The sequence below is a fragment of the Leuresthes tenuis genome, unplaced genomic scaffold, assembly GCF_036924035.1.
Source record: "Leuresthes tenuis unplaced genomic scaffold, fLeuTen1.0.hap1 SCAF_6, whole genome shotgun sequence".
NCBI classification, from domain to species: domain Eukaryota; kingdom Metazoa; phylum Chordata; class Actinopteri; order Atheriniformes; family Atherinopsidae; genus Leuresthes; species Leuresthes tenuis.
Genome location: NW_027325360.1, coordinates 38,620 through 66,257, shown reverse-complemented (window position 1 = coordinate 66,257; position 27,638 = coordinate 38,620). Strand labels below are relative to the sequence as shown.

The following is a 27,638-nucleotide window of genomic DNA, read 5'->3' as shown; positions in this document are numbered from 1 at the left end:
TTATTGCATGAATGTTAACCCTCGTTGCTGAAAGCTGAAACACAATTCAATTATGATACAATTTTACTTAATCTATTAATACAATTATTTATATTAGATACATTTCATTTTAAATATGTAGATAGAAATACATGAACTATTTGATATTATGCACGTTCTACAGTGTTATTAGGAGACATATTTAGCTGCCTCTATGACACTGTGTTCTCCAAGCAGGTGTTTCATTTTCTCCTGATCAGAAAGAGAATCAAAATCTTGTTGTGTATCTTTCATTTTTTAAAAGAATTTAGTTGTAATTTCTTCATATGCGTCCCAGTGTAACAGGAAGTGTCTCTGCCTGTCTGTCTGCCTGTCTGTCTGCCTGTCTGTGTGGACAGAGCTGGCCCAGCCTCATCTGTCTGTGTCGGCCTCTCTGAGGCCAGGCTGTGGTTGCTGAGTCTCTACATCAGTCAACCTTTTCCTCAGTCTGGCTTACAGAGCTCAGATAATCTGCCATGGAGTATTGTCTGTTTAGGGCCAAATAGCATTTGAGTTTGCTTTGGATTTGTTTTTTGGCCTCTTTGGTTCTGTTAGTTCAGAGAAACTTGTGAGGTAACAACCAACATAAAGTTTAAACGAGGGTAGAGCAGTATGATAAAGAGGAAGGTGTGATATCCTGCTGAAAGAGTCTACATATTACATACCTATTCTGGACTTATCACAGGTTTTTCCAACACAGCTGTATCGAAAGTCTTTAAACAAAGAAATATCACCAGAAGGGATAGCATCAAACACAACTGCAAACCCTCCCATAATGTATTATTCTGAAAATAAAGCTTTTTTTAAAATGATGCGCCATGCCAGTTACACTTCTGTGTGGAATGTGGACAGTTTATAGGGAATATATCAACCTGGGCTCTCAGGTTTTGAATGAAGGCAAGAGTGAGAATCCCGCTCCCCCATTCCTGCAACCCGGTCAGCGGGGAGTAGGGGGCGACAGGTCTTTCTATTGTTAGTGTTGCTCTGCTCAGACTCATGGGAGACGTTTCCGTTTCCTGCCGTTCCCATAGCAATAGCGGCGCGCCAGAGAAATTTACATTATTCTTTTTTTTCAGCGTGAGAAATACCATGTAAGGCATGTGAGCGTGTCTCACGTAGTATCTCTTTATGAATTGTGTGGTAAAGTCTAGAAAGTTAAGGCCATCTTTATTGTAATGTAATTTCACAACGAGCTATTATTTGTGTGACGTCATCTCTTCGCGCCGCACCAGAAGCAGGAAAGAAACGAGCCGAAGCTGAGAAAATGGCGGATGTGGTGAACGTAGGAGTGAATTTGGACGCTTTCTCTCATGCGATCAACGGCATCCAAGCTCTGCGGTCGAGTGTGAGCCGCGTGTTCGAGTCCCTGAAGGATGGCATGAAGAACCGTGAGACGCTGGAGGGCCGCGAGAAACAGTTCATAGCCGAGTTCCAGGACAACCTGCAGGCGGTCAACAGAGACCTGAAGTGAGTGAGGTTTCTTATTGCCATACCAGACTGCAATCAGATGAGTTCTTAAATCAGGATTTTATTAGGGCGGAGTGACGGTCAGGAAATATTTTAAGTGACCGTGAGTTGACACATAGTCTTATTGGTTTCTGACAAAAGAAACAGAAAAATGTGTGAATGAGAGCAGGTTTTTGGGGAATTCAGCTGGATTAATATACACTTTATAGTTTTTACTAGAAGAAGTTTGGAACATGAACAGAGCAGCTGGGACCATCAGAGTCCAGCTGAATGTAAACAATTAAAGCAGGTTCCTGCTCCATCTTTGTTCCAACCCTCACCTCAGCTCACAGATCTAGGTTCTGACCCAAAGAAGGAGGAGCTGGATACAAGCGGTGGAAATGAGTTTCCTTCAGAGGGGGGCGGGGCTCAGCCTTTGGGATAGGGAGGGAGCTATGAGTAGAGGCGCTGGTTCATCTGGTGAGGATGCCTCCTGATCGCCTCCCTTTGGAGGTTTTTCAGGCACGTCCCGGGAGGCCCCGGGGCAGACCCAGAACATTGGAGGGATTATATAACCCATCTGACCTGGGAACGCCTCGGGACCCCCCAGGAGGAGCTGGAGAGTATTGCTGGGGAGCGAAATGTCTGAGATTCCCTCCTCAGAGCCTGTTGGTTCTGAGACCTGACCTCAGATAAGAGGAAGATGATGGATTTGTTTTTCACAAGTGTCATTTCAACATGCTGACTGATGAATCTCTTCCTGTCTTCCTCCACCCGTTTCCACCCGACAGCGAGTTGGAGCGCCTCAGCGGTCTGGTGGGTCGGCCCTCAGAGTCCCATCCGCTCCACAACAGCGGTCTGCTAAGCCTGGACCCGGTTCAGGACAAAACTCCTCTGTACTCGCAGCTGCTGCAGGCCTACAAGTGGTCCAACAAGGTAACTCCCTGACAGAGATGCTGTTACCATGGTGACCCCATCTCATTACACTGATGCTGATCATCATTAATAAAACAGACTAGTCTTCATCAGTTCCTCCAAACATCGAAAACATGCAGGGCAGTGGGTCATGAGGACTGTTTGTGTGTTTTTGTGTTTGTGTGTAGCTGCAGTATCATGCCGGTTTGGCCTCCAGTCTGTTGAACCAGCAGTCACTCAAACGATCAGCCAATCAGATGGGAGCTTCAGCCAAGAGACGACCCAAAGTCCAGCCCAGTACTCTGGTTCTCCCTCCTCAGTGAGTTCTACATCAGTACTACAGCAATGGGTACAACACACAGTATATGAACAAATACACAGTACATGTACAGAGTACACAGTAAAATTACACATGCAAAGTACTAGTGTACTCAGGACAAAAGTACACAAACACTATGTTTATGTATTTGGCAGGTGCTTTTTATCCAAAGTGACTTGCACACCGTACACCGTCACAGTAGTCGTAGACAAACATGAACTGTGGTTCAACTGTAACTCACCTGTAGGACACCTGTAACTCACCCGTAGGACACCTGTAACTCACCCGTAGGACACCTGTAACTCACCCGTAGGACACCTGTAACTCACCCGTAGGACACCTGTAACTCACTCGTAGGACACCTGTAACTCACCTGTAACTCACCCGTAGGACACCTGTAACTCACTCGTAGGACACCTGTAACTCACCCGTAGGACACCTGTAACTCACCCGTAGGACACCTGTAACTCACCCGTAGGACACCCGTAACTCACCCGTAGGACACCCGTAACTCACTCGTAGGACACCTGTAACTCACTCGTAGGACACCTGTAACTCACCCGTAGGACACCTGTAACTCACCCGTAGGACACCTGTAACTCACCTGTAACTCACCCGTAGGACACCCGTAACTCACCCGTAGGACACCTGTAACTCACTCGTAGGACACCTGTAACTCACCCGTAGGACACCTGTAACTCACCCGTAGGACACCTGTAACTCACCTGTAACTCACCCGTAGGACACCCGTAACTCACCCGTAGGACACCCGTAACTCACCCGTAGGACACCCGTAACTCACCCGTAGGACACCCGTAACTCACCCGTAGGACACCCGTAACTCACCCGTAGGACACCCGTAACTCACCCGTAGGACACCTGTAACTCACCCGTAGGACACCTGTAACTCACCCGTAGGACACCTGTAACTCACCCGTAGGACACCTGTAACTCACCCGTAGGACACCTGTAACTCACCCGTAACACACCTGTAACTCACCCGTAGGACACCTTTAACTCACCCGTAACACACCTGTAACTCACCCGTAACACACCTGTAACTCACCCGTAACACACCTGTAACTCACCCGTAACACACCTGTAACTCACCCGTAACACACCTGTAACTCACCCGTAACACACCTGTAACTCACCCGTAACACACCCGTAACTCACCTGTAACACACCTGTAACTCACCCGTAGGACATCCGTAACTCACCCGTAGGACACCTGTAACACACCTGTAACTCACCCGTAACACACCTGTAACTCACCCGTAGGACACCTGTAACTCACCCGTAGGACACCTGTAACTCACCCGTAGGACACCTGTAACTCACCCGTAGGACACCTGTAACTCACCCGTAGGACACCTGTAACTCACCCGTAGGACACCCGTAGGACACCCGTAACTCACCCGTAGGACACCCGTAGGACACCTGTAACTCACCCGTAGGACACCTCTAACTCACCCGTAACTCACCCGTAGGACACCTCTAACTCACCCGTAACACACCCGTAACTCACCCGTAACACACCTGTAACTCACCCGTAACACACCTGTAACTCACCCTTAACACACCTGTAACTCACCCTTAACACACCTGTAACACACCTGTAACTCACCCGTAACACACCTGTAACTCACCCGTAACACACCTGTAACTCACCCGTAACACACCCGTAACTCACCCGTAACACACCTGTAACTCACCCGTAGGACATCCGTAACTCACCCGTAGGACACCTGTAACACACCTGTAACTCACCCGTAACACACCTGTAACTCACCCGTAGGACACCTGTAACTCACCCGTAGGACACCTGTAACTCACCCGTAGGACACCTGTAACTCACCCGTAGGACACCTGTAACTCACCCGTAGGACACCCGTAGGACACCCGTAACTCACCCGTAGGACACCCGTAGGACACCCGTAACTCACCCGTAGGACACCCGTAACTCACCCGTAGGACACCCGTAACTCACCCGTAGGACACCCGTAACTCACCCGTAGGACACCCGTAACTCACCCGTAGGACACCCGTAACTCACCCGTAGGACACCTGTAACTCACCCGTAACTCACCCGTAGGACACCCGTAACTCACCCGTAGGACACCCGTAACTCACCCGTAGGACACCCGTAACTCACCCGTAGGACACCCGTAGGACACCCGTAACTCACCCGTAGGACACCCTTAACTCACCCGTAGGACACCCGTAACTCACACGTAGGACACCCGTAACTCACCCGTAACTCACCCGTAGGACACCCGTAAGTCACCCGTAGGACACCCGTAGGACACCCGTAACTCACCCGTAGGACACCCGTAACTCACCCGTAGGACACCCGTAACTCACCCGTAGGACACCCGTAACTCACCCGTAACTCACCCGTAACTCACCCGTAGGACACCTGTAACTCACCCGTAGGACACCTCTAACTCACCCGTAACTCACCCGTAGGACACCTCTAACTCACCCGTAACACACCCGTAACTCACCCGTAACACACCTGTAACTCACCCGTAACACACCTGTAACTCACCCGTAACACACCTGTAACTCACCCTTAACACACCTGTAACTCACCCGTAACACACCTGTAACTCACCCGTAACACACCTGTAACTCACCCGTAACACACCTGTAACTCACCCGTAACACACCTGTAACTCACCCGTAACACACCTGTAACTCACCCGTAGGACACCCGTAACACACCTGTAACTCACCCGTAACTCACCCGTAGGACACCTGTAACTCACCCGTAGGACACCTGTAACTCACCCGTAACACACCTGTAACTCACCCGTAGGACACCCGTAACACACCTGTAACTCACCCGTAGGACACCCGTAACACAGCTGTAACTCACCCGTAACTCACCCGTAGGACACCCGTAACTCACCCGTAGGACACCTGTAACTCACCCGTAACACACCTGTAACTCACCCGTAACACACCTGTAACTCACCCGTAGGACACCTGTAACTCACCCGTAACACACCTGTAACTCACCCGTAACACACCTGTAACTCACCCGTAACACACCTCTAACTCACCCGTAACACACCCGTAACTCACCCGTAACACACCTGTATCTCACCCGTAACACACCCGTAACTCACCCGTAACACACCTGTATCTCACCCGTAACACACCTGTAACTCACCCGTAGGACACCCGTAACACACCTGTAACTCACCCGTAACACACCCGTAACTCACCCGTAACTCACCCGTAACACACCCGTAACACACCCGTAACTCACCCGTAACACACCTGTAACTCACCCGTAACACACCCGTAACTCACCCGTAACACACCCGTAACTCACCCGTAACACACCCGTAACTCACCCGTAACACACCCGTAACTCACCCGTAACACACCTGTAACTCACCCGTAGGACACCTGTAACACACCTGTAACTTACCCGTAACACACCTGTAACTCACCCGTAACACACCCGTAACACACCTGTAACTCACCCGTAACACACCCGTAACTCACCCGTAACTCACCCGTAACACACCTGTAACTCACCCGTAACTCACCCGTAGGACACCTGTAACTCACCCTTAACTCACCCGTAACACACCCGTAACTCACCCGTAACACACCCGTAACTCACCCGTAACACACCTGTAACTCACCCGTAACACACCTGTAACTCACCCGTAACACACCTGTAACTCACCCGTAACACACCTGTAACTCACCCGTAACACACCTGTAACTCACCCGTAACACACCTGTAACTCACCCGTAGGACACCTGTAACTCACCCGTAGGACACCTGTAACTCACCCGTAACACACCCGTAACTCACCCGTAACACACCTGTAACTCACCCCTAACACACCTGTAACTCACCTGTAACTCACCCGTAACACACCTGTAACTCACCCGTAGGACACCTGTAACTCACCCGTAGGACACCTGTAACTCACCCGTAGGACACCTGTAACTCACCCGTAACTCACCCACAGCACACCTGTAGCGCACCTATAGTGTCACTAATGCCCCCTTCTTCTGCGTGCAGGTATGTGGATGATGTCATCGCTCGGATCGGCAGGATGTTTCCTGATATGAGCATCGAGCTGTTCAGACCCAACGGAACGTCTGCTGTGCTCATGGTACAGCACATTGTCTCAGGCTCAGGTGTGTTCACACCTGGTCAGGTGTGTTAAGGTAACAGATGTGTCTGCCTCTCAGGTGACGCTGGGGAAGGTGTTGAAGGCCATCGTTGTGATGCGTTCGCTCTTCATCGATAGAACAGTTGTTCGAGGATTCAATGAGAGCGTCTATAATGAGGATGGGAAGGTAAGTTCTTAGGTGAGGCTTACCTGACAGGTAACGTAAGATACCTGGCTGTCTCCATGGTAACCTGTCTATCTGTCCTCCCCAGCTGGACATTTGGACTAAGTCTCAGTACCAGGTGTTTCAAAAGGTAAGACACACCAATTCTTACTTTACTCACCGGGTCGCCCTGCGCTTGCTCTGATTGGTTGTTTTGTTGCAAGGTAACGGACCATGCCACCACTGCCCTGCTGCACTACCAACTGCCCCAGATGCCTGATGTGGTGGTCCGATCCTTTATGGTGAGACAATGATCATCTGTCTTACCTGTCTCACCTGTTTCTGCCTCACCTGTCTTACCTGTCTCACCTGTCTTACCTGTCTCACCTGTTTCTACCTCACCTGTCTCACCTGTTTCTGCCTCACCTGTCTTACCTGTTTCTACCTCACCTGTCTCACCTGTTTCTGCCTCACCTGTCTCACCTGTTTCTGCCTCACCTGTCTCACCTGTTTCTGCCTCACCTGTCTCACCTGTTTCTGCCTCACCTGTCTTACCTGTCTCACCTATTTCTGCCTCACCTGTCTTACCTATCTCACCTGTTTCTGCCTCACCTGTCTTACCTGTCTCACCTGTTTCTGCCTCACCTGTCTTACCTGTCTCACCTGTTTCTGCCTCACCTGTCTTACCTGTCTCACCTGTTTCTGCCTCACCTGTCTCACCTGTTTCTACCTCACCTGTCTTACCTGTCTCACCGGTTTCTGCCTCACCTGTCTTACCTGTCTCACCTGTTTCTGCCTCACCTGTCTTACCTGTCTCACCTGTTTCTACCTCACCTGTCTCACCTGTTTCTGCCTCACCTGTCTTACCTGTCTCACCTGTTTCTGCCTCACCTGTCTTACCTGTCTCACCTGTTTATGCCTCACCTGTCTTACCTGTCTCACCTGTTTCTGCCTCACCTGTCTTACCTGTCTCACCTGTTTCTGCCTCACCTGTTTTACCTGTCTCACCTGTTTCTACCTCACCTGTCTCACCTGTTTCTGCCTCACCTGTCTTACCTGTCTCACCTGTTTCTACCTCACCTGTCTCACCTGTTTCTGCCTCACCTGTCTTACCTGTCTCACCTGTTTCTGCCTCACCTGTCTTACCTGTCTCACCTGTTTATGCCTCACCTGTCTTACCTGTCTCACCTGTTTCTGCCTCACCTGTCTTACCTGTCTCACCTGTTTCTGCCTCACCTGTTTTACCTGTCTCACCTGTTTCTACCTCACCTGTCTCACCTGTTTCTGCCTCACCTGTCTTACCTGTCTGTGGTCTCACCTGTCTGTCTTACCTGCAGACGTGGCTCCGCAGCTACATTAAACTCTTCCAGTCTCCGTGTCAGCGCTGTGGTCGTTTCCTGCAGGAAGGGCTTCCTCCAACATGGAGGGACTTTAGGACCCTGGAGGCGTTCCACGACACCTGTCGGATGTGAACTCACCTAATTTATTTTTTTTGTTGGTACAATGTTAAAATAAAGTTTGATTTATTTTTTCAGACGTGTGTTTTCTTTAGCAGAGTGTCATTCAGAGTTGATCAATTGGTTTGATGACACTAATCAATAATGGATTTTCGCCTTTTTAAGGAAACAAACTGAAACAGAAAATGTAATCAGATGTTTAAACAATAATCATCTTCAGCTGTTCAATTTGTTCCCTCTGACTCACACACAGTAATCAAACTAGAAGTTACTGATTGTCTGGATGAGACGTGATTGGACAGCTGAGTGTTTCCTTATCGATGACCTCAGCAGTGTTTAGTTCTACTAAATATTAAACATTGATTATCTACAGATATCTGATCAAATGGATTTAAGAGGTGATGAGATGTTTAGACTGCAGTTTGAGATTATTCTCTTTGGTGTCGATTTGGTGGATGTTCATGTGAGATGAAAGTTTCAGGAGGGAAAACGTCCGCTTACAGTGAACTGAAATGAACTGACTGATGAGTTGTTGTAAAGTGAAGTTACTGCAGTGATCAATAAAACTACCTGGAGGTGTGTACAGGTGAGAAACTGAGCTGCAGATGATGAATTCATAGTCAATATTTCCAAATCTTAAAACTTTGAGAGGAATAAGCCTCACTGCGATGAAGATGACTGTTCGAGGCTGTTGAAGAGTTTTGGTCTCATTAAACTCAGGTGAGGTTACCTGTATGATGAGCAGCCAGTTTCAGTACTTTTATACAGAACCGATCAGATGCTTGTCAGAAACCAGATCAGACTGATTGCCTGAGCAGAACCTCACCTGCCTCCACTGACTTCATATCCTATCTTTTACCCCTACCTGACTTCATACCCTACCTTTTACCCTTACCTGACTTCATACCCTACCTTTTACCCCTACCCGACTTCATACCCTACCTTTTACCCCTACCCGACTTCATACCCTACCTTTTACCCCTACCTGACTTCATACCCTACCTTTTACCCCTACCCGACTTCATACCCTATCTTTTACCACTACCTGACTTCCTACCCGACTTCATACCCTACCTTTTACCCCTACCCGACTTCATACCCTACCTTTTACCCCTACCCGACTTCATATCCTACCCTACTTTTTACCCCTACCCGACTTCATACCCTACTTTTTACCCCTACCCGACTTCATACCCTACCTTTTATCCCTACCCGACTTCATACGCTACCTTTTACCCCTACCCGACTTCATACCCTACTTTTTACCCCTACCCGACTTCATACCCTACTTTTTAACCCTACCCGACTTCATACCCTACCCGACTTCATACGCTACCTTTTACCCCTACCCGACTTCATACCCTACCTTTTACCCCTACCCGACTTCATATCCTACCCTACTTTTTACCCCTACCCGACTTCATACCCTACTTTTTACCCCTACCCGACTTCATACCCTACTTTTTACCCCTACCCGACTTCATACCCTACTTTTTACCCTACCCGACTTCATACGCTACCTTTTACCCCTACCCGACTTCATACGCTACCTTTTACCCCTACCCGACTTCATACCCTACCTTTTATCCCTACCCGACTTCATACCCTACCCGACTTCATACCCTACCTTTTATCCCTACCCGACTTCATACGCTACCTTTTACCCCTACCCGACTTCATACCCTACCTTTTATCCCTACCCGACTTCATACCCTACTTTTTACCCCTACCCGACTTCATACCCTACTTTTTAACCCTACCCGACTTCATACCCTACCCGACTTCATACGCTACCTTTTACCCCTACCCGACTTCATACCATACTTTTTACCCCTACCCGACTTCATACCCTACTTTTTACCCCTACCCGACTTCATACCCTACCTTTTACCCCTACCCGACTTCATACCCTACCTTTTACCCCTACCCGACTTCATATCCTACCCTACTTTTTACCCCTACCCGACTTCATACCCTACTTTTTACCCCTACCCGACTTCATACCCTACTTTTTACCCCTACCCGACTTCATACCCTACTTTTTACCCCTACCCGACTTCATACCCTACCTTTTACCCCTACCCGACTTCATACGCTACCTTTTACCCCTACCCGACTTCATACCCTACCTTTTATCCCTACCCGACTTCATACGCTACCTTTTACCCCTACCCGACTTCATACGCTACCTTTTACCCCTACCCGACTTCATACCCTACCTTTTAGCCTAAAATCTTTGTTTTGTCAGTATTTTTTTTTTCTGTTGTTGTACATCGACATCATTCTAAATGAGGGAAACCTCAATGAATTTCGAGGCTTAAATAAAGATTTAAATTGAATTAAATCATCACCGTGAACACCTGATCTGGGGAACAGCGTTGCCTGCTTTTGGTCGATGGTCACACTGATCTTTATCAATATTGATCTGTATTAATATTGATCATTAATAATGATAAACATTGATCAATAACCAATACTGATTCTGGACCAGGACCCGCTGGTTTCTTCCCTCATATCGGAATTCTTTTAGTTGTCATCTGTAACATCAGGGCGGGGCTGTCACTGCGCATGCGCTTTACTCTAATAAAAATGTATAGATATTCACACGCACACTCCTCACTAACGACAAAGAGCTCTCCGGAGAGACACCCCGCGCGTGACCACTTCTTCTGCTCGTGCTACTGCAGACAGACACGCACACACTTACACACATGCACGGACAGTCAGTGTGGTGCTGAGAATGCGCGCGGCGGGCAGCAGCAGTTCACGGTGATAGTCGCGCGGTACCGAAAGGTGGAGTAGCGAGGAGCAACCGCGGAGGAGGTGACGAGCAGACCGGAGCCATGAGCTGCAACTGGGGCACCGAACTGTGGGTACGTGCTCCGGGTCTCACCCGCACCCAACCAGAACCACAACCTGGAAATCGGTTAACCTGCCGGTAACCGGCGGCTCATCAGTGAGAGTGTGTGTGCGCGTGCATGCGTTTGTGTGAGGCCCTCGTGCTCTGTCTGCTCTGCCATAGCAACACGGTGGGTGACGACAGCAGCTCGCGCTGCAGCTGCATCAAGGAGAAAGCAGACGTTTGTGATCGATCCAAACTGAGCACGGATCAATAAGAGATAAAATGAAACAGCTGCTGAGTCCTCTTTGATGTTTAGGTTTCAGTTTGATCTGATAAAAAATGAATGTGTCAGAACACATGCAGCCTGTCAGACCGCACGCGGGGCGAAACGGCACGGGACAGATCGTTAGAACCAGATCCAGAACAGTTCGAACCCGCTAGGGTCTGAAGTCAGGAACTGATCTGAGGTCAGTAATTGATCTGAAGTCAGTAATTGATCTGAGGTCAGTAATTGATCTGAGGTCAGTAATTGATCTGAAGTCAGGAACTGATCTGAAGTCTATAATTGATCTGAGGTCAGTAATTGATCTGAGGTCAGTAATTGATCTGAGGTCAGTAATTGATCTGAAGTCTATAATTGATCTGAGGTCAGTAATTGATCTGAAGTCTATAATTGATCTGAAGTCAGGAACTGATCTGAGGTCAGTAATTGATCTGAGGTCAGTAATTGATCTGAGGTCAGTAATTGATCTGAAGTCTATAATTGATCTGAAGTCAGGAACTGATCTGAGGTCAGTAATTGATCTGAGGTCAGTAATTGATCTGAGGTCAGTAATTGATCTGAAGTCTATAATTGATCTGAGGTCAGTAATTGATCTGAAGTCTATAATTGATCTGAGGTCAGTAATTGATGTGAGTGAATGATTTTCACCTGCTTTTTCAGGACCAGTTTGATAATCTGGAGAAACACACAAGCTGGGGTATTGACTTCCTCGAGAGATACACAAAGTTCGTGAAGGAGCGGGCTGAGATTGAGCTCAGCTATGCCAAACAGATAAGGTAAGCCCACCTGTACACTAGCTATTTCTTTCGGATGTGGCCTCAAATAAGACCTGCACTTCCAAAGTTCCAGTCCAATAGTTGAAGAAAAACAACCTGTTAGGTGCCTAGCCCACTCAGAATTCAACTCAATTCAATACAGTTTAATTTATATAAATGTCATCTCACGGCACTTCAATAATACAGTCCAATTGGAGTTCAATTCATTGTAATCATAATCACAGCCAATTAATTTATTAATAAAGATAGTCCATTTCATACATACAAAGCCACTGTGGAGAGAAAAAACTCCCTTTTAACAGGAAGAAACCAGGAAGAACCAGAACCAGGAAGGGTCCATCTGCCTGGACCAGCTGGGGCTGAGAGGAGAAAGATGGTTTTTACTTGGTTAACTTGCTTAGGGGAGATGCAAGGATGCTATAGTTGACGAATCTGCGATAAAAGTTTGCGAAACCAAGAAAACTGTGGAGCTGCTTACGGTTGACGGGAGTTGGCCACTGTGCCACCGCCTTAATTTTGTCCAGAACCCTCTTCCATAGAACCCCGCCCGCCCTGGGTTGTGTAGCTGAGAAAGGAGACAGAAAGTGCGTGAAAGGTGCTTTGATGTAGAGGCGGTTCTCCAGTAGCCTTTGGAGTATACAATGGACATGCTGCCTGTGTTCTGTGGGACATTTATAGAAGATCAAGAAGTCATCAAGGTATACAAACACAAATGGGTTTAAATAGTCTCTCAAACTGTCACTGATAAGGACTTGGAATACTGCAATCTCCTTAAGAGAAACGAGCAACAGGTGTGAAGGCAGGAACAATCGAGACTCTGTCCTGGACTTCCTGGAATCTTGCTCAGCCCCACCTAAGAACCAGAAAACCCCCAGTGGCCATGGCTCAGTGGTGAGTGTGGGTCGTCCAATAACCTGAAGGTTGGCGGTTTGATTCCCACTCTCACCGCTCTGGAGGGGTGGCAGTTCGGATGAGGTGCCCTTGAGCAAGGCACCGTACCCCCATGCTCCCCGGGCGCTGTGATTGGCTGCCCACCGCTCCAGTGTCTGGCATCTGTCTCTATGAGTGTGTGACCCTGTGCATGTGCATGTGCATGTGCATGTGCATGTGTGTGTCAACAGGTGCCGACCTGGATGGGTTAGAAGCGGAGGACAAATTTCATGTGTGTGCATGACACTAAATCTGATCTTAATCTTCTTTTCCTGAGCTGTTTTCTTTCCTTCGGGGGGGTAAGATGATGGAATAACTGCTGTAAGGTGGTCTGCATCTCTGAATTACATATGTTTGATAAATATTTTTGCAGAAACAGCTGCAGACACTTCATTATATCAGAGATAGTATAGAAATATCGCTTTAAAGATAAAAAGGTAAATATAGTGCTGTGATGGGCTGCTCACACTCATCCTGTCCTCATATTTATGAATCACAGGCTCATTTCACTCCGTTCTGAAACACACTGTTGGACAGATGAAATGAAGCTGATGAGAGAGAACATGAAATTTGTTTAGTTCAGACTCTCTGGCAACACTCAACAGAAATGGAAGAGTTGTTTTCCCTTGTTTATTTATCATAATTTTCTGTACCATCCCAGTATTTTGATCATTAGGCAGGGTTAGAGTGAGGTAAGTCATTCCCTGAACAAGTAGTTGTAATTTAATTAATGAGTAGTTGTAGAACGATCGATAAGAAGCTTCAGTTTGATCAATAGTTAGCCATAGTTTCTTTTTGTACCCCAACTGTCTGCCTCCACCTGTCTGTCTCCACCTTTTTTACTCCATCTCACTGCCTCTACCTGTTACTCCACCTGTCTGTCTCCACATGTCTGACTCGACCCCCCTGCCTCCACCTGTCTTACTCCACTTGTCTGTTTCGACCTCTCTCACGCCACCTCTTTGCCTCCATCTGTTTTACTCCACGTCTTCCTCCTCTCTGACTCCACTTCTATGACTTCACCTCTCTGTCTCCACCTGTCTGACTCCACCCTTCTGTCTGCAGGAGCTTGTCCAAGAAGTACCATCCCAAACGAAGCAGAGAAGATGAGAGCAGGTCAGTTATGTTTTTCTTTCTTTAATCTTTTGATTAATGTATTATAGGAATCAGGTTTTCACCAACACAGGGCAGGATTAGCACCTACCCTAACCCAAGAGAGGGAAGGAGGGGGAGGGAAACAGCCATAGAATGCAGCAGCAGAACATCAACAGGTCATCAACACAGGCCATTGGCAATAAGGAACAGTTCAAAGCCGCTTCCGCCACTGCACACACTACATGACCACTGAAAGCCCCCCCCACGACTAGGGATGTGAAATCGGCCCGGTCTTCAGATCGTGGCCACTGTCCATCGCCAATAGGCGATCTAGTCACCTGAGAGGGCAGGCGCAGTTACGTAAAACTAAGAAGAAAACAAACAAAAAAACGTGCCTGGCGCTGACATGGCCGAATGCTAAATCGGATATTTGGGCATATTTCAGGTTTTTCCCGGATGTCAACGGTGAGCCTAAAGACCTGACGCAACCTATTTGCACATCATGTAAAAAATGTGTGTCTGTGAAGGATAAGCGGATGACAAATTTATTTTTTGTTCATCACCCCTCCAAGGCCGCAACAATACCGGTGCAAGATCAGGTGCTGCGGCCGGATTAAGCACAAATGCATCTCGGCAGCCCACAATATCGTCAGCTTTTGTAAAATCAACCAAATACAAGCAAGGTAGCGAAGGATGAGGCCAGTGTACAACAGCTGTGGCAAGATGTCTGGCAAAGGAGAGTTATTAAGAGTTTAATATTCACTCCTCAGTTGCTCTGTATGCAGACATGTTGCTCCATGACAAACATCTTTAAGTACACAGTAAAGCGCAGGTTCTAGAGATTTTTTCTTTAACATCTTATGGCAATGAATTTAAGATTGCCTTAAAGATCGCCATTTGAAAAAAATGTCACGATCCTCCCTTTGATCGGCGATAGACGATACGATTGAAAATCACTCCATCCCTATTCACGACCTAAGTCCTGATATTTTTCTAACAGAAAAGTGGTTGGCCGGATAAAATGAACAACAAGGAAGACCACTCAGAGGGCCGTAGGATCAAAGAGACAGGACTGCTGGTCCCATCACTGAAACAAAAGCAGAGGAAACTCGATGAAACAAACACCAGACCCTGCAGAGGGGTCAGAGCGACAACATGAACTGAATATTCTCACCAAATAGTTCAAGAGGACCTGCCCAAACACATATATACATTTGATGAGGATCACGGCAAAATTACTGGACTGGACAGACAATAGTAATGCGAGCAATGTAAAACTAAGATTATTTCCACAAACTTTCTAAAAAGTAGCAGCTGGTAATCCGAACCAATCGGGAACTCAGTATGTGACCACACAGAGTGGTCCCATACCACAACAAGTTAATAGGTTTAAAGATTCAGTGACGCAAACACACAAATGACCAACCATAGATGGACAGATCCACACAAAGCTGCAACACTCACTGCTTCACCAACTGCTTACCTGAAAGACATCAACTACCTGCACTGAACACAATTTGTAGTAATCAAAGACCATAGAACTCTAAGTTTATGCTACACACCAAAAGTACCAAAAGCTGCACACAAACTACCGAAAAATTCAAACACAACACAGGCTGCAAGATACTCCAGAGGCCTGAACTTCAAGTTCAGTCTCCACTGCAAATTGAAAGATCCTGGACGAGCCTCCGATTTATGTTTTGAACTAACTTGTTGAGACTGAACACAAGGAGGTACGAAATTGAATTGAAAAATGTTTAGACATGGATAAATATGAAGGCCAAAGCAGTTTTACCTTGGTTTGAGTGAAGGAATTCATTTTATAGCAAAATCTGAAATTGTGCATAACTTGTCTAAAGGAGATTATTGATGAAGCAGGGTTCTTTCTCATATAAGGTAATATGAAATGGAAATGAAATCTTCTTTATTGTCATTATACATGATTACAACAAAATTAGCCCGACAGCTTGCAAACGCATTCGCCAACTTTGAAGAGTTGCAAAGAGGGGGAGAGAGGGGAGAGAGGGGAGAGAGGGGAGAGAGGGGAGGGGAAAAAAACTCAATGTCCAGACTATGCTCTTTAAAGGAGAACAAAGTGGAGCTGGGAAAAAAACCTCAGCAACATCAATAACAGCAAACATTAGCTCACCATCCAACATAGAACTCAAAACATAAGCAAACATTTGCTCGCTTCACACATACAAATGCAAAACAACTTGAAGGTGTGGGATGGGGGTAAACCCAGAAAGTTGCTATGTCTGGCTCTCAATCAGTGTCTCAGTTCACAGGATGTCATCGTGATACCACAGCAGGTTGCCATGGAGAAGTCCTTGATTGGGTCCCAGTCAGAGTCAACAATCATGAAGTGTCCTTGAAGAAAGGGGGGGAGTAGTTCAGAGCGTCTCGCAGCAGCAATCTCAGGGAGAGTTGTTTCAGCAGCAGCCTTGGCCGAGGCCGGTGCCAGGAGCAGGAATCCAGATTAGATTATGATTGTTGGGTTAGGGCGAGTAGTCGTATTTCAATGGACACGACTTACTCTGTTTGTCCATTCTGGTCACAAAAACAATCCATAAAGCCACCAGCTTCTCCAAGATGTTTTCCATATTGGGGTTAATGACCACAGTCTGAGCGCCAACAGCTCTGCCCACTGCTTCAAACACGTCAGGCAGCTTGGGGCCTTTGACCGCTGTCTCCGACTTCCGAATTTTCCGATACACCAGAGCAATGCCTATTCCAATCAGCAGATAGCCCGTTATCATGGTTCCGAATATATAAAGCTCGTCAATGTCCTCAATGGAAAGGATCGCCAGGCACACGACCCTCCACTGCTCCCAGGAGTCCCTCATGTAACCAGCGGCGAACGCTCCATCAGGACAGGCGGGTTCCCCTGGACCTGAATATTTCTTCGAGAAAATTTTGTCAATTGTGTTGAGAGACCAGTTGACCAATTCAATGATTTAGTTTTGAGAGCAATGTGGAGAGAGGCACCAAAAAAGTTTTAGACGAAGAAGATAAGCAGGGAAGATAAGGGAGAGGGAAGAGAATACAGGAGAAAAGAGAAATGCGACCGCCTTCGTTGAGAGCCGGAAGAAGAAGCATATACAGACGTTTATGCTTGAAACATGTTAAGACATGGATAAATATGGATAAAAAAAGGCCAAAGCAGTTTTAACTTGGTTTGAGTAAAGCAGTGTTGTTTTTGTCAACGATGACAATGCCGAAATTATTTAGTTGATGCCACTTTTTTTCATGATGATAACGAGACGGTGACGAGATAAACATGGCTCTTTGATGACTAAAACACGACAAGACTGAGTTTTCGTTGACGAGACGAGAATGGATGTAAATGTTAGAGGGTGGTCTGTGAGATATTTAAAATGCATGACATTTCCAGTTATTGTGCGTGTAATCTGTCAATTAAAACCTAAATAGTATCTGCTGCTGCATCCTTTCCTTGTTTGGTCACGCCCACCACCTGGCATGCAGCACACAACGTGCATGCCAGGTGGTGGGCGTGACATGTTTGAAAGCACAATGTCTGTTATGGGTCTCAAGATGGTTTTACATGTTCCTCCAGAGATGTTTTTGACTTGGACTTTACTCACCTTCTCATCATGACTAGAAAATGTTTTGACTACCATATCCATAGGCCAGTGGTTCCGCTTGACCTGACTGTCCTTTAGAAGCGCAAGTTCCCCTTCTTGAAGATTAGGCTTTTCTGCCTACCATTGCCTTCGACCTTGCAGGGTAGAAAGGTATCGGTTATTCCAATGATGCCAGAAAACATTGGAAAGACGTTGCACCTGCCTCCATTGGCATTTTAACAGGTCACTTTCATTGAAATCACCAGGGGTAGTGGATGGAACTCCGACCTTTTGGGTAAGGAGGGTAGCTGGTGTCAGGATGAGCGGAAAACTTGGATCAGTTGATGCTGGGACCTGCAGTCGTGAGTTGCCGATGGCTGTAACTTCTGTCAAGAAAGTGGTTACCACCTCATGGGTCAATTTCTTGGGTGTAATGCCTACAAGCATTGAATCAAGTATACACTGATCACACTGATCATTCGTTCCCAATTACCTCCCATGTATGAAGCATGAGGTGGGTTGAACACCCAGGTGCATCCTTTGTTACTTGTGTAATGTCAAATTTGATGCAGCCAGTGTTTCTTCGCCCTCTTAAGAACAGCAATAGCCACATCATGAGATGGAAATTAAATGAGACCATCATCGACATAGAAATGTTGATCCACAAAGTGTCTGTCTTGCCGCCATTATCTAGATCAATAGATGCCCTCCTGAGCCCATCGATTGCCACAAAAGGTGCTGGGCTGTTGCCAAACATGCGCACTGTCATGCGATACTCCGCTATGGGTTCCTTCATGTTGTTGTTTCGGTGCCAAAGGAAGCGCAGGAAGTTCCTATGATCCTCTCAAACTTAGAAATAATGGAACATCTGCTTAACTGGGCAGAACCACATTAGCACACCAAGCAGGGTATTGTTGGAATTAGGACCTGTAAGAAGAACATCATTCATAGTGGTGAAGTGCACTCGAGTTAAAGACCACCAGCACTCTTGAGTGGCTTCGCTGGTTCTGCGTGTCTATTGTCAAATATGTTTTGCATCAAGTACACAAACTGTTTTCTCATTTCAGGTCGCATCTTCTGTGTGACAAACAGAAACAATTCAATTTTATTTATATAGCACCAACTTACAACAAATGTGATCTCAAGGCACATGAATAATATAGACCAATTCAAGCGAATTGGAGTTCAATTCATTGTAATCATAATCAAGGCATTGGACGGCTTGCTGTTTGTTGTTGGGAAGGCGTGGTCTCGGCGAGCGGTGAATGGGATATTTCTCCATTATCTGCAGGAAGGCTTGCTCCTGGATTGAGTATGCAGGTTTGTCTTCTGCAATTGTGTGTTCAAAATTTTCTTTGACGACGTTGGACTCGATTCTTTGTCCAAAAATGAAGAAGATAGTTTTGTGATGAGGTTGACAGCAAAAGTTTTCTTTTACCCAAATGCCGTTTTGTCATGGGAAAATGGCGGCTCGGTCTGCTGTTGTCCAAGATTTCTAAGTTTCTAAGTTCCAATTTCTTTTGAGATCATTTACACAACCAGGTTTATGCGCCCTGTCAAGTCAAATGTCACCGACAATTCCCTTTGGGGTTCAAAGGTAACGTCTGTGCAAATGGAGCAATTGGAGACTCATTCCGCTGATCAAGTGCCTTGTAGGCCTGAAAGACGTCTTTCCCTAGTAGCAGCAGAATATCTGCCTGGGGTCATGTGCTGGAATCTTTGCAGCAATGTCTCTCAGGTGAGAATGGTGGAGAGCTGCTTCCGGGGTTGACATTTCATTTCGATCGTCAGGGAGCATGTCACATTCAATGAGTGTTGTCAAGGGCAGGCTGCATTGGCTGTCAGGCGATTCCACTGTAATATGGCTTGCTTTTCTTCCCTTCACCTCCAAAACTCTTGTATATGTCTTAAAAGTGTTTGGAGAAGAGTTTTTGGTGATGGTGAAGGTATCAAAGAATGAAGATCTGGCTTTGTTTATGTTTATACATTTGGCAGACACTTTTATCCAAAGCGATCATCTAGAATTGCACAAGTTCTAAGTTTCTTGTCATGATGACATTTTTTTTTTAGTGCACACAAATAATTTTTTGTGGATGGGACACTCTTTGTTAGGGTCCTGAACTCTTCTTTATGTTTATGTATTTACCATACGCTTTTATCCAAAGCAACTTTCTGCTCTTTGTTTTCGCTCACAATTAACCACTTCAATTATGTTGGTATAGGCATTCTTGTTCGATCGATCCTCGCCACATAATTGTCTGCTTTTGAGGTTCCGATGGTTTGTGGAGGAGAAGACCTAAAGCTGGGGTTGTTTCACATGCTGGCTTCGTCTCATAAAAGCAGCGAAAAGAACAGGGAAAGGAGGGAAAGACACAAAATGCTCTTGTTTTGTGTGTCATCCATTTTTCCTGCAGCCTAAAAGTAAGCTTGTCAACTATCCGATGAATTCCACTTGCTGTAACAAGGTAAAGTAGTCCTGGTATGTATCCTTCAGTCTTAGTAGAGTCAATTTCTAAGAGAAGGTGTGCTAGATCACGCAATAGAGGGTAACCTGTAACCCTCCTTATTCGTGATTCAAAGGAAACGCTCCAGCTTATCAAACAGAGCCTTTTCCAATGCTTCAAGAGTCCAAAAGATGGATTGTTGATGCGTGCTGCCCGGAGGCTGTTTAGTGTAAACCCTGTGTGATGTTTTCGAAAGAGCATTTCCATGCTCAGTAATCACCTCGTAAATCCTCCAGTGAGCATCTCGCGTCTGGCCAGAAAGCTGGTGAGTTCAGATGTGTTTGAGTTTTCTTGTGAGACAGAGGTTTAGTACATCATGGTAGGGTGTAATACCGGGGTCAAAGCTCCAGCTTGGGTTGAAGAAATGCAGAAGACAGTGGAACCTCCTGGGGTCATTTTAAACCTTCTATAATTTTATAATTTTCTCTGCAGATGCAGACCCGGTGTTGTTCTGGTTCTGTGTTCAGTTTGTCTGCAGATGGTTATGTCCTCAGCTTCGGGGCACTCTGTATTTTAGGTTTTGGCTAGTTTAGTTTCCTCTTCAGCTATAATTGTCTTTGTGTTGAGTAGTTCCCGTATCTTCTGTCATTTTGTTTTGACACCTGACTTTAATTAATTAAAATATTATCATTATTAATTTAGGAAAACTTTAGTTTCTATATGTTATATCACTTTTCCCCTAGCAAGCTGCGGTTGTAACACAGATTAAAATCTTAAAGTTTTATCTTCCACCCATGTATCCTGTATAAAGCCCTAATTTGACCTAATAAAGAAAACATTTGATTTTGTTAAATGTAGCTGAATGAAATTGATCCTTTAACTGTAACAAATCCTTATAAATGTGTGTAGATATTTGTGTCTTGGGAAACAGGTGTTTTTTGTATGAACAGAGTCTTCATGTAACTGGCCCCTGCTCTCTGACTGACCATTTCAGGTACACCTGGTGTTTGGCGTTTGCAGCGACACTGCAGCAGCTGAACGATCTGGCGGTACAGAGAGAAGATCTCGCTGAAAACCTGAACACACAGATTGTTTTTGAGCTCATGCGATACATTCAGGAGCTGAAAGTCGAGAGGAAGACTGTGAGTAAACAAACAAACAAACAACTGTTAAAAAAAACTGACTGTCTGCACTGAAATGAGCTGGTTACCATGGTCACGTTCTGTCCAACTGATCTGGAAGCTGTTATCTGACTCCTTAATGTGTTCAGTGACACTCTGACGTCCTGCTTAAATCAGAACTTTTCTTGTATTTTTACTTTATTAGTTTTTGGCATAGAACAGTAAAGAACACAGCACAGTGTCAGTGGGGTAAATGATCTTAGCAGTAATAGTCAAACATCTCTGACATCAATCAAAGTTCTTTGGTGGTGTCTCTAATTGAGATTTGTATTCTGTTCGCATTTCTTATCGAATTTTGTTTGGTGGAGTCTCAATATATATGTGAGTCTTTCCATGCTGATTATCTATGCTGATGCTGTTGATACCCAGCTCTATCTGTCATTCCCACCTGACGACCACACGGTCTCAGCTGAATCTCAGACTGTCTCTGACATATCAACATGGATGAAAACCCATCACCTCCAACTTAACCTCCCAAAAACTGAACTGCTGGTCTTCCCAGCCAAACCAACCACACACCACAGCATCTGCATCCAAACTGAATCCCTATCTCTGGCTCCATCAAAGGTTGCTAGAAACTTGGGTGTCATGATTGATGACCAACTAACCTTCAAAGATCACGTTACCTCGGTTGCTCCTTCGTGTCGCTTTGCATTACTAAACATAAGAAAGATCAGACCATACCTGACCCAACATGCCCCCCAGCTCCTGGTGTCCCGCCTTGACTCCTGCAGTGCTCTCCTAACTGCTCTCCTAACTGGTCTCCTAACTGGTCTCCTAACTGCTCTCCTAACTGCTCTCCTAACTGGTCTCCAGCCTGTGAAACCTCTGCAGATGGTCCAGAACGCGGCGGTGCGTCTGGTCTTCAATCAGCCTAAAAGAACACGCCCCCCCTCTGTTCATTGAGCTCCTCTGGCTGCCCTTAGCCGCCCGCATCAGGTTCAAGTCCCTGATGTTAGCTACAAAGAGCTTAATGGAACGGCTCCATCTACTTGAATGCTCCTGCAAAGGCTTCTGTCCCAACTGGGTCCCTCCGTTGGTCCCAGGATTGTCGTCTAGCAGCTCCTACACCACGCCTAAGACAATCCAAACTCTGTTCATGTGTCGTCCCACGATGGTGGAATGACCTACCGAGCGCTACCAGAACAGGGGCGTCCCTGTCTATCTTCAAGAAGCTCCTGAAAACCCAGCTCTTCAGAGAGCATCTCCTATCCCAGCACTTACCTTGTACTTCCCTACCCCCTCTATCTCTGCACTTTATCTTTCTGCTCTTCCTTCTATGCCTGCACCCTATCTCTACTCTGTCCCCTCTGACAGAGTTGGACTCCTGGGTTCCTTCTATGGAGCTTATTGTTAGCTTTTTATTTAGCTGTTATATCTTCATCTGTAAGTCGCTTTGGATAAAAGCGTCTGATAAATACAGAAACAAAAACATAAACATCTCTTCGACTGTGTCCAGCCAGTTCCTCTGAGTGGGAGGGTCCACTGTATGCCATTTCCTGGTGATTGTCTTCTTGGCCACAGCCAGCAGAATTTTTACCAGATATTTGTCATCATGTTGTACATTTTCCCATGTCAGATTACACAGGTATAATATATCGCATGTCTTTGGTAGTTCATGTCTCAGTATTGTTTTCAATTCTACCCATACATCGTTCCAATAATTTCTCATTTTAGTACATTCCTAAAAAACATGACTGTGATCTGCATTCCGCTCTCCACACCGTCTCCAGCATGTTTGTTGTGTAGTTGAGAATTTGCTCTTTGTGTTGGGAGTAATATATAAAACCTGATTATATTTTTCCAGCAAAATTCTTTCCACATCCTGGAGCTGATGGTAGTTTGCTGTACATCACATATGTTAAACCAGTCCTCTTCAGTTAATGGTATTTTACTTTCTTTTACCCATCTGTCTCTTATATACAGTGTAGAAGTTCCTCTGTTCTTCTCTGGATCCTGGTACAGTGTTGAAACCACTCTTCTAGTATTATTTCAATATGCATTACACATCGTGAGAGTTACTTTATTCAGCTCCTGGGGTAGATCTGGTTGTATTTCTTTCTCAAAGAAGTCTCTAACTTGGTAATATCTAAACTGATTGCAGTCCTCCAGTCCATATTCCCTCTTCAGTTTTTGAAATCTTTAATTTTCCCCTGATCAATTATTGTGCAAATTACTGTAATTCCCCTGTTTGTCCATACTTTCAGCTAGAGACATCATTCATTCATTTTCGGCCTTTTCGTCAAATCTTCTGTTTTTCCAATAGGTTTAAATCATTGTGAGAATGCTGATTAAGCATTCTCACTATTGTTTTTCTGTTTCTCTCTATTATTTGTCCAACATCTTAGTTCTTCCGTACATTTTTTGATGCTTAACTGGTACTGCATACTTTAACCGATTTCAACCATTTTGGTATCAAAACGTTCAGCTCCTTGAGGAGATTATTGCTATGACTTTTGGTGTTTATCATTTTTGCACTTTTTAAAATATTTAACTTTTATGGAAATGTTCCCGTCATTCAAATGAATGGGAAATGCTTTCAGCTCTTCCTCCTCTTTCCAACCGAACTACTTCAGCATACTTTCAGCTAGAGACACCATTCAAACTTTAAACAGGTCACAAGACATTCAGCTATTACCAAATGATTCAGCTTTTTAAAATATTAAGCCAATTTTGAAATATGACAGTTTAAAAAACATGAACATTTTTGCTCCTTCTTGATTTTTATGAATGAGAAGATTAGAGTGGCAGACTGATCATTTTAACTTTTTCTGATATTCAAACAAATTTCTCTAACTTTCATACTGTTTAACTCAGACAAACGAATTATACCTTAAAATGTAGGTACACTTGTCCTCTTTCAGCTGATGTAACTACTAAAGAGCTCACATTTACAGAATTTCAGCTTTGAGCCTTGAAGCGAGAGAAACCTTTCAATTTCTCTCACTAATTCTCTCACATCACCTTCCCTTGAGGTCGGTTAGCTTTTCCTGTAGCTTTCTCTTTTCTTTAGCTTCCATGTTGAATGTCTCGAGTTCCTCGATGCGTGCTTGTGCCTCATTGAGACTTTTCTTCTGTTCCTGTAGTTCGTCTTTGTTTGCCTTAAGCCTGTTGTTAACGTCTTCTTTGAACTTGGCAAACTCCTGTTTAAAGCTCGTGTCGAGGGCCGTAATGTCGTTTTTAATTTCTTTGAGTTCACGGTACCGGAAGTCCCCTAAATCTCTAACTTCTTTTCTATCCCGGGCTTTGTTTACATTAACATTCTGACTAACATTTAAACCTGAATCTGAATAAGACACTTTTGCAGATCACCCCAAAGTGAATAAAATCATACTCATACTGAGTTAAGTATTCTTAGTTGTTTGTTCTCAGAATCACCTTTCGACGGCCTCGTTGAATACAAACTTTTACACACTTTTACCTTCTTTTATAAACACCCCCTACCGAAGTTTCACAGCTTTTTCCAACCACCTTTCTGTCTCCAACACAACTTTGTCTCCAAAGTTGTCAGGTCTGCTGATTAAAAGTGACTCTGGGCTTCCTTTTAGGACCCTTGTGGTTTGTGTTGACCTGTTTTTATGGGTGGGGTTGCACCACCAGCTCCAGCAGCAGAGTCAGTATAGAACAGGAGAAACATTTTAAAAATGATGGGGGAACCTGAGAAAGATTTTGGACAAAGACAAACATCACAGTCGGTTGGAGGGGTGGGGTTTCTCTGATCAGCTGTTCTGATTTTGTTTGTATTTTTATTTATTCATGAAAGGCTGATTGAATGTTGATAGTCGATTCAGATTTGTTTGTGTTTCATCACATCAGATCTGTTTCCCCTCAGCCTGTCACAGACCTTTTATTATCACTTCACCTTGTCCCTCACACACAACGACACACCTCTGTAGGTGCTGTGCCATAAACATTCATACAGCTGCAGACAGTTTGAGATCAGGAGACCTCCTTTGTTTAATTGATCATTTGTGACATCTCATAAGATACAACACACTGAAAGTGGGTCACTAACACACTCATCCTTCAGTTTCCACATTACTTCCACCCAGCAGCTCTGAACACAGCAGAGTGTATGTGTATGCATTCACGATCATGTGACCTGTATACAGGATTTCCATTAGAAAGGCAAAACATCTGAGGTCTGGTATCCACATCATGTTGTCCTGCTCCCAGGCTCTAATGCATGTAAAATGGTTTCAGACTTGGGCCACCATAACAGATCCCAACACTCCAGGTTCTGCCTGTAGTTTGGTGCTCTACGTCAAACAGTGATGTCGCCATTTTACAAAGAAGTAACTGTAAAATACTCAATGAAATGAAGTCAGATATGCAGGCAGATCAGTGCAGTATATTATTATGTATAATTTCAATTAATGATAAATCCTGAAAAGAAAACCTCAACTGTACTGGATGCAGCTTATTTGAACGTTAGAAATGATCAAACAGCTTAAAGGTTAACATCCCTATTCACATCACGTGTTCTTCTGTGGCTTTGATCAAGTCTTCAGCCATTTTGAAGAAATTCACTTCCTTTGGTGTTTTAAAGGAATACTTGGAATGTTTCCATGGTGAATCACTCCTAAAATGTAAGGATACTTTAGGAATGCGAAAGTTTTCCCAGCCCTTTAACCCTGGAACAGCCAGTCTGCTCGATCTGGACTCAGTGTGTTGTTCTCTGCACTGTAACTTGCAGTCTTTGTGTCAGAGTCCCATGAACTTCTGATGCTGCCCACCATAATTCCAGCTCATTCTAAATGGGTTAAGGACCAAGGTTCAGAACCCATATCACTACCATAAAGCCAGCAGTCTCACCCCCTTCTGGACCCAGAACCAGGTTTATCAGCCGTGTTATTCAATGTTTCACTATCCTCCAACTAAAAGAATTAACCTAACCCATTTTTCCTTCTCAAAACTGCTCAGAACCACGTTTCAAACCCAAACTCTTTTCATGAAGTTAAGTCTGGTGGTAATGACACATTGTTCCATGTATTCCCTGAAGTGCATCTCTCTGCTTCCACTTTGTGTTGGTTGGCTCAGCCCCTTAATTTGTTGTCTTCAGGTAATTTTTGTAATTAACTGTCATCAGATCCAGTCCCTGATGCTGCCTACAGAGAGACTTCTGGGTCTGCAGCAGCTGTTTAAACTTAGTCTTTCAGGCTGATGCTCCTTCTGGACCTCTGTGTTCCTCTTAGGAACTTCGTCTGGTTCTGCCATCCCTACAGAAAAGGCAGTCTCAGTTCAGACTGTTCTCACTGGTGGTTCAATGATGGTGAAACCAGATACCAGAAGCTATCAGAGCAGGGGTGTCCCTCGGAGGACTCTTCTCCTCAGAGAACACCTCTAACAGCCTAACTCACTCTGACTCTGGACTTCTGGATCGGTTTTATTTGGGCTGTCCTTTAAACAGAACCTTATGCTGACACCAGAGTTGCTAAAAGAAAGTAAGCTTCATTGTTGTTGAGCAAATTATTTCTTTCCACAGTCCCTCAGGCTCAGGACAGGAGATTGGATCAAAGAGAAGCTTCAGTGCAATCTGTTGGTTTCCTAAGCTGGGAAATTGTTTTTGAATTGGCTCTATATGAATGAATTGGATTATTTTGAATTTAAGTAATTGGATCTGATTGGATTATGTTTCCAATGAATTGGACTGTAATTGTCTTCAATTGGACTGTGTCATTAAAGTGCCTTGAGTTGAAATTTGTGGTAATTTTGCACTTTATGAATAAACTGGATTGAACTGAATTGAACTTGGAAGTTCTTTTGGATAAAAGCATCTGTTAAAAATACCTAATCATTACGTAAATGTCCACCTTTGGGGACTGCTTTTATTACCAAAAGTAGTACACCATAGTTTGGACTCACAGTGAGGTTATTTGTATGTTCTGGTCTGACCAGTTTTATGTATCTGCTGTAGCATTTCCAAGATGGCCGTCGTGCTCAGCAGCACATAGAGAGCTCCTGGAAACAGCTGGAGTCTGTAAGTGAACCACTAACATCGACCCTGAGTCAGAAGTTTTCCTGATCAAATGAAAATCAC

General features: G+C 45.1%; 2 protein-coding genes across 3 annotated transcripts in view; both read left to right on the top strand.

The window, feature by feature from the left end:
* Window positions 1-1,258: 1,258 nt before the first annotated feature.
* Window positions 1,259-8,538, top strand: med27 (mediator complex subunit 27). The gene is made up of 8 exons (XM_072386866.1): window positions 1,259-1,485; window positions 2,256-2,400; window positions 2,568-2,698; window positions 6,750-6,843; window positions 6,923-7,030; window positions 7,116-7,157; window positions 7,231-7,308; window positions 8,344-8,538. Exons 1-8 carry the CDS (start codon window positions 1,283-1,285, stop codon window positions 8,476-8,478), a joined length of 936 nt encoding a protein of 311 aa, XP_072242967.1. The 5' UTR covers window positions 1,259-1,282; the 3' UTR covers window positions 8,479-8,538.
* Window positions 8,539-11,071: 2,533 nt separating this feature from the next.
* The window catches only part of LOC140309273 (formin-binding protein 1-like), a 32,066-nt gene continuing 15,499 nt past the window's right edge, over window positions 11,072-27,638 (top strand). For both annotated transcript variants that reach the window (XM_072387084.1, XM_072387083.1), the window contains exons 1-5: window positions 11,072-11,336; window positions 12,249-12,364; window positions 14,360-14,410; window positions 21,412-21,559; window positions 27,516-27,578. In XM_072387084.1, the coding sequence (XP_072243185.1) occupies window positions 11,307-11,336; window positions 12,249-12,364; window positions 14,360-14,410; window positions 21,412-21,559; window positions 27,516-27,578 (408 nt within the window). In that variant the 5' untranslated portion in view covers window positions 11,072-11,306. The remainder of the gene's footprint in view (window positions 11,337-12,248; window positions 12,365-14,359; window positions 14,411-21,411; window positions 21,560-27,515; window positions 27,579-27,638) is intronic.

Bases quoted from the DNA above. Each gene is read 5' to 3' on its own strand.
- med27 (XM_072386866.1), top strand. From the start codon at position 1,283: ATGGCGGATGTGGTGAACGTAGGAGTGAATTTGGACGCTTTCTCTCAT. The intron at 1,486-2,255 runs GTGAGTGAGGTT...TCCACCCGACAG, and splicing joins GCGGTCAACAGAGACCTGAA to CGAGTTGGAGCGCCTCAGCG. The intron at 2,401-2,567 runs GTAACTCCCTGA...GTTTGTGTGTAG, and splicing joins CCTACAAGTGGTCCAACAAG to CTGCAGTATCATGCCGGTTT.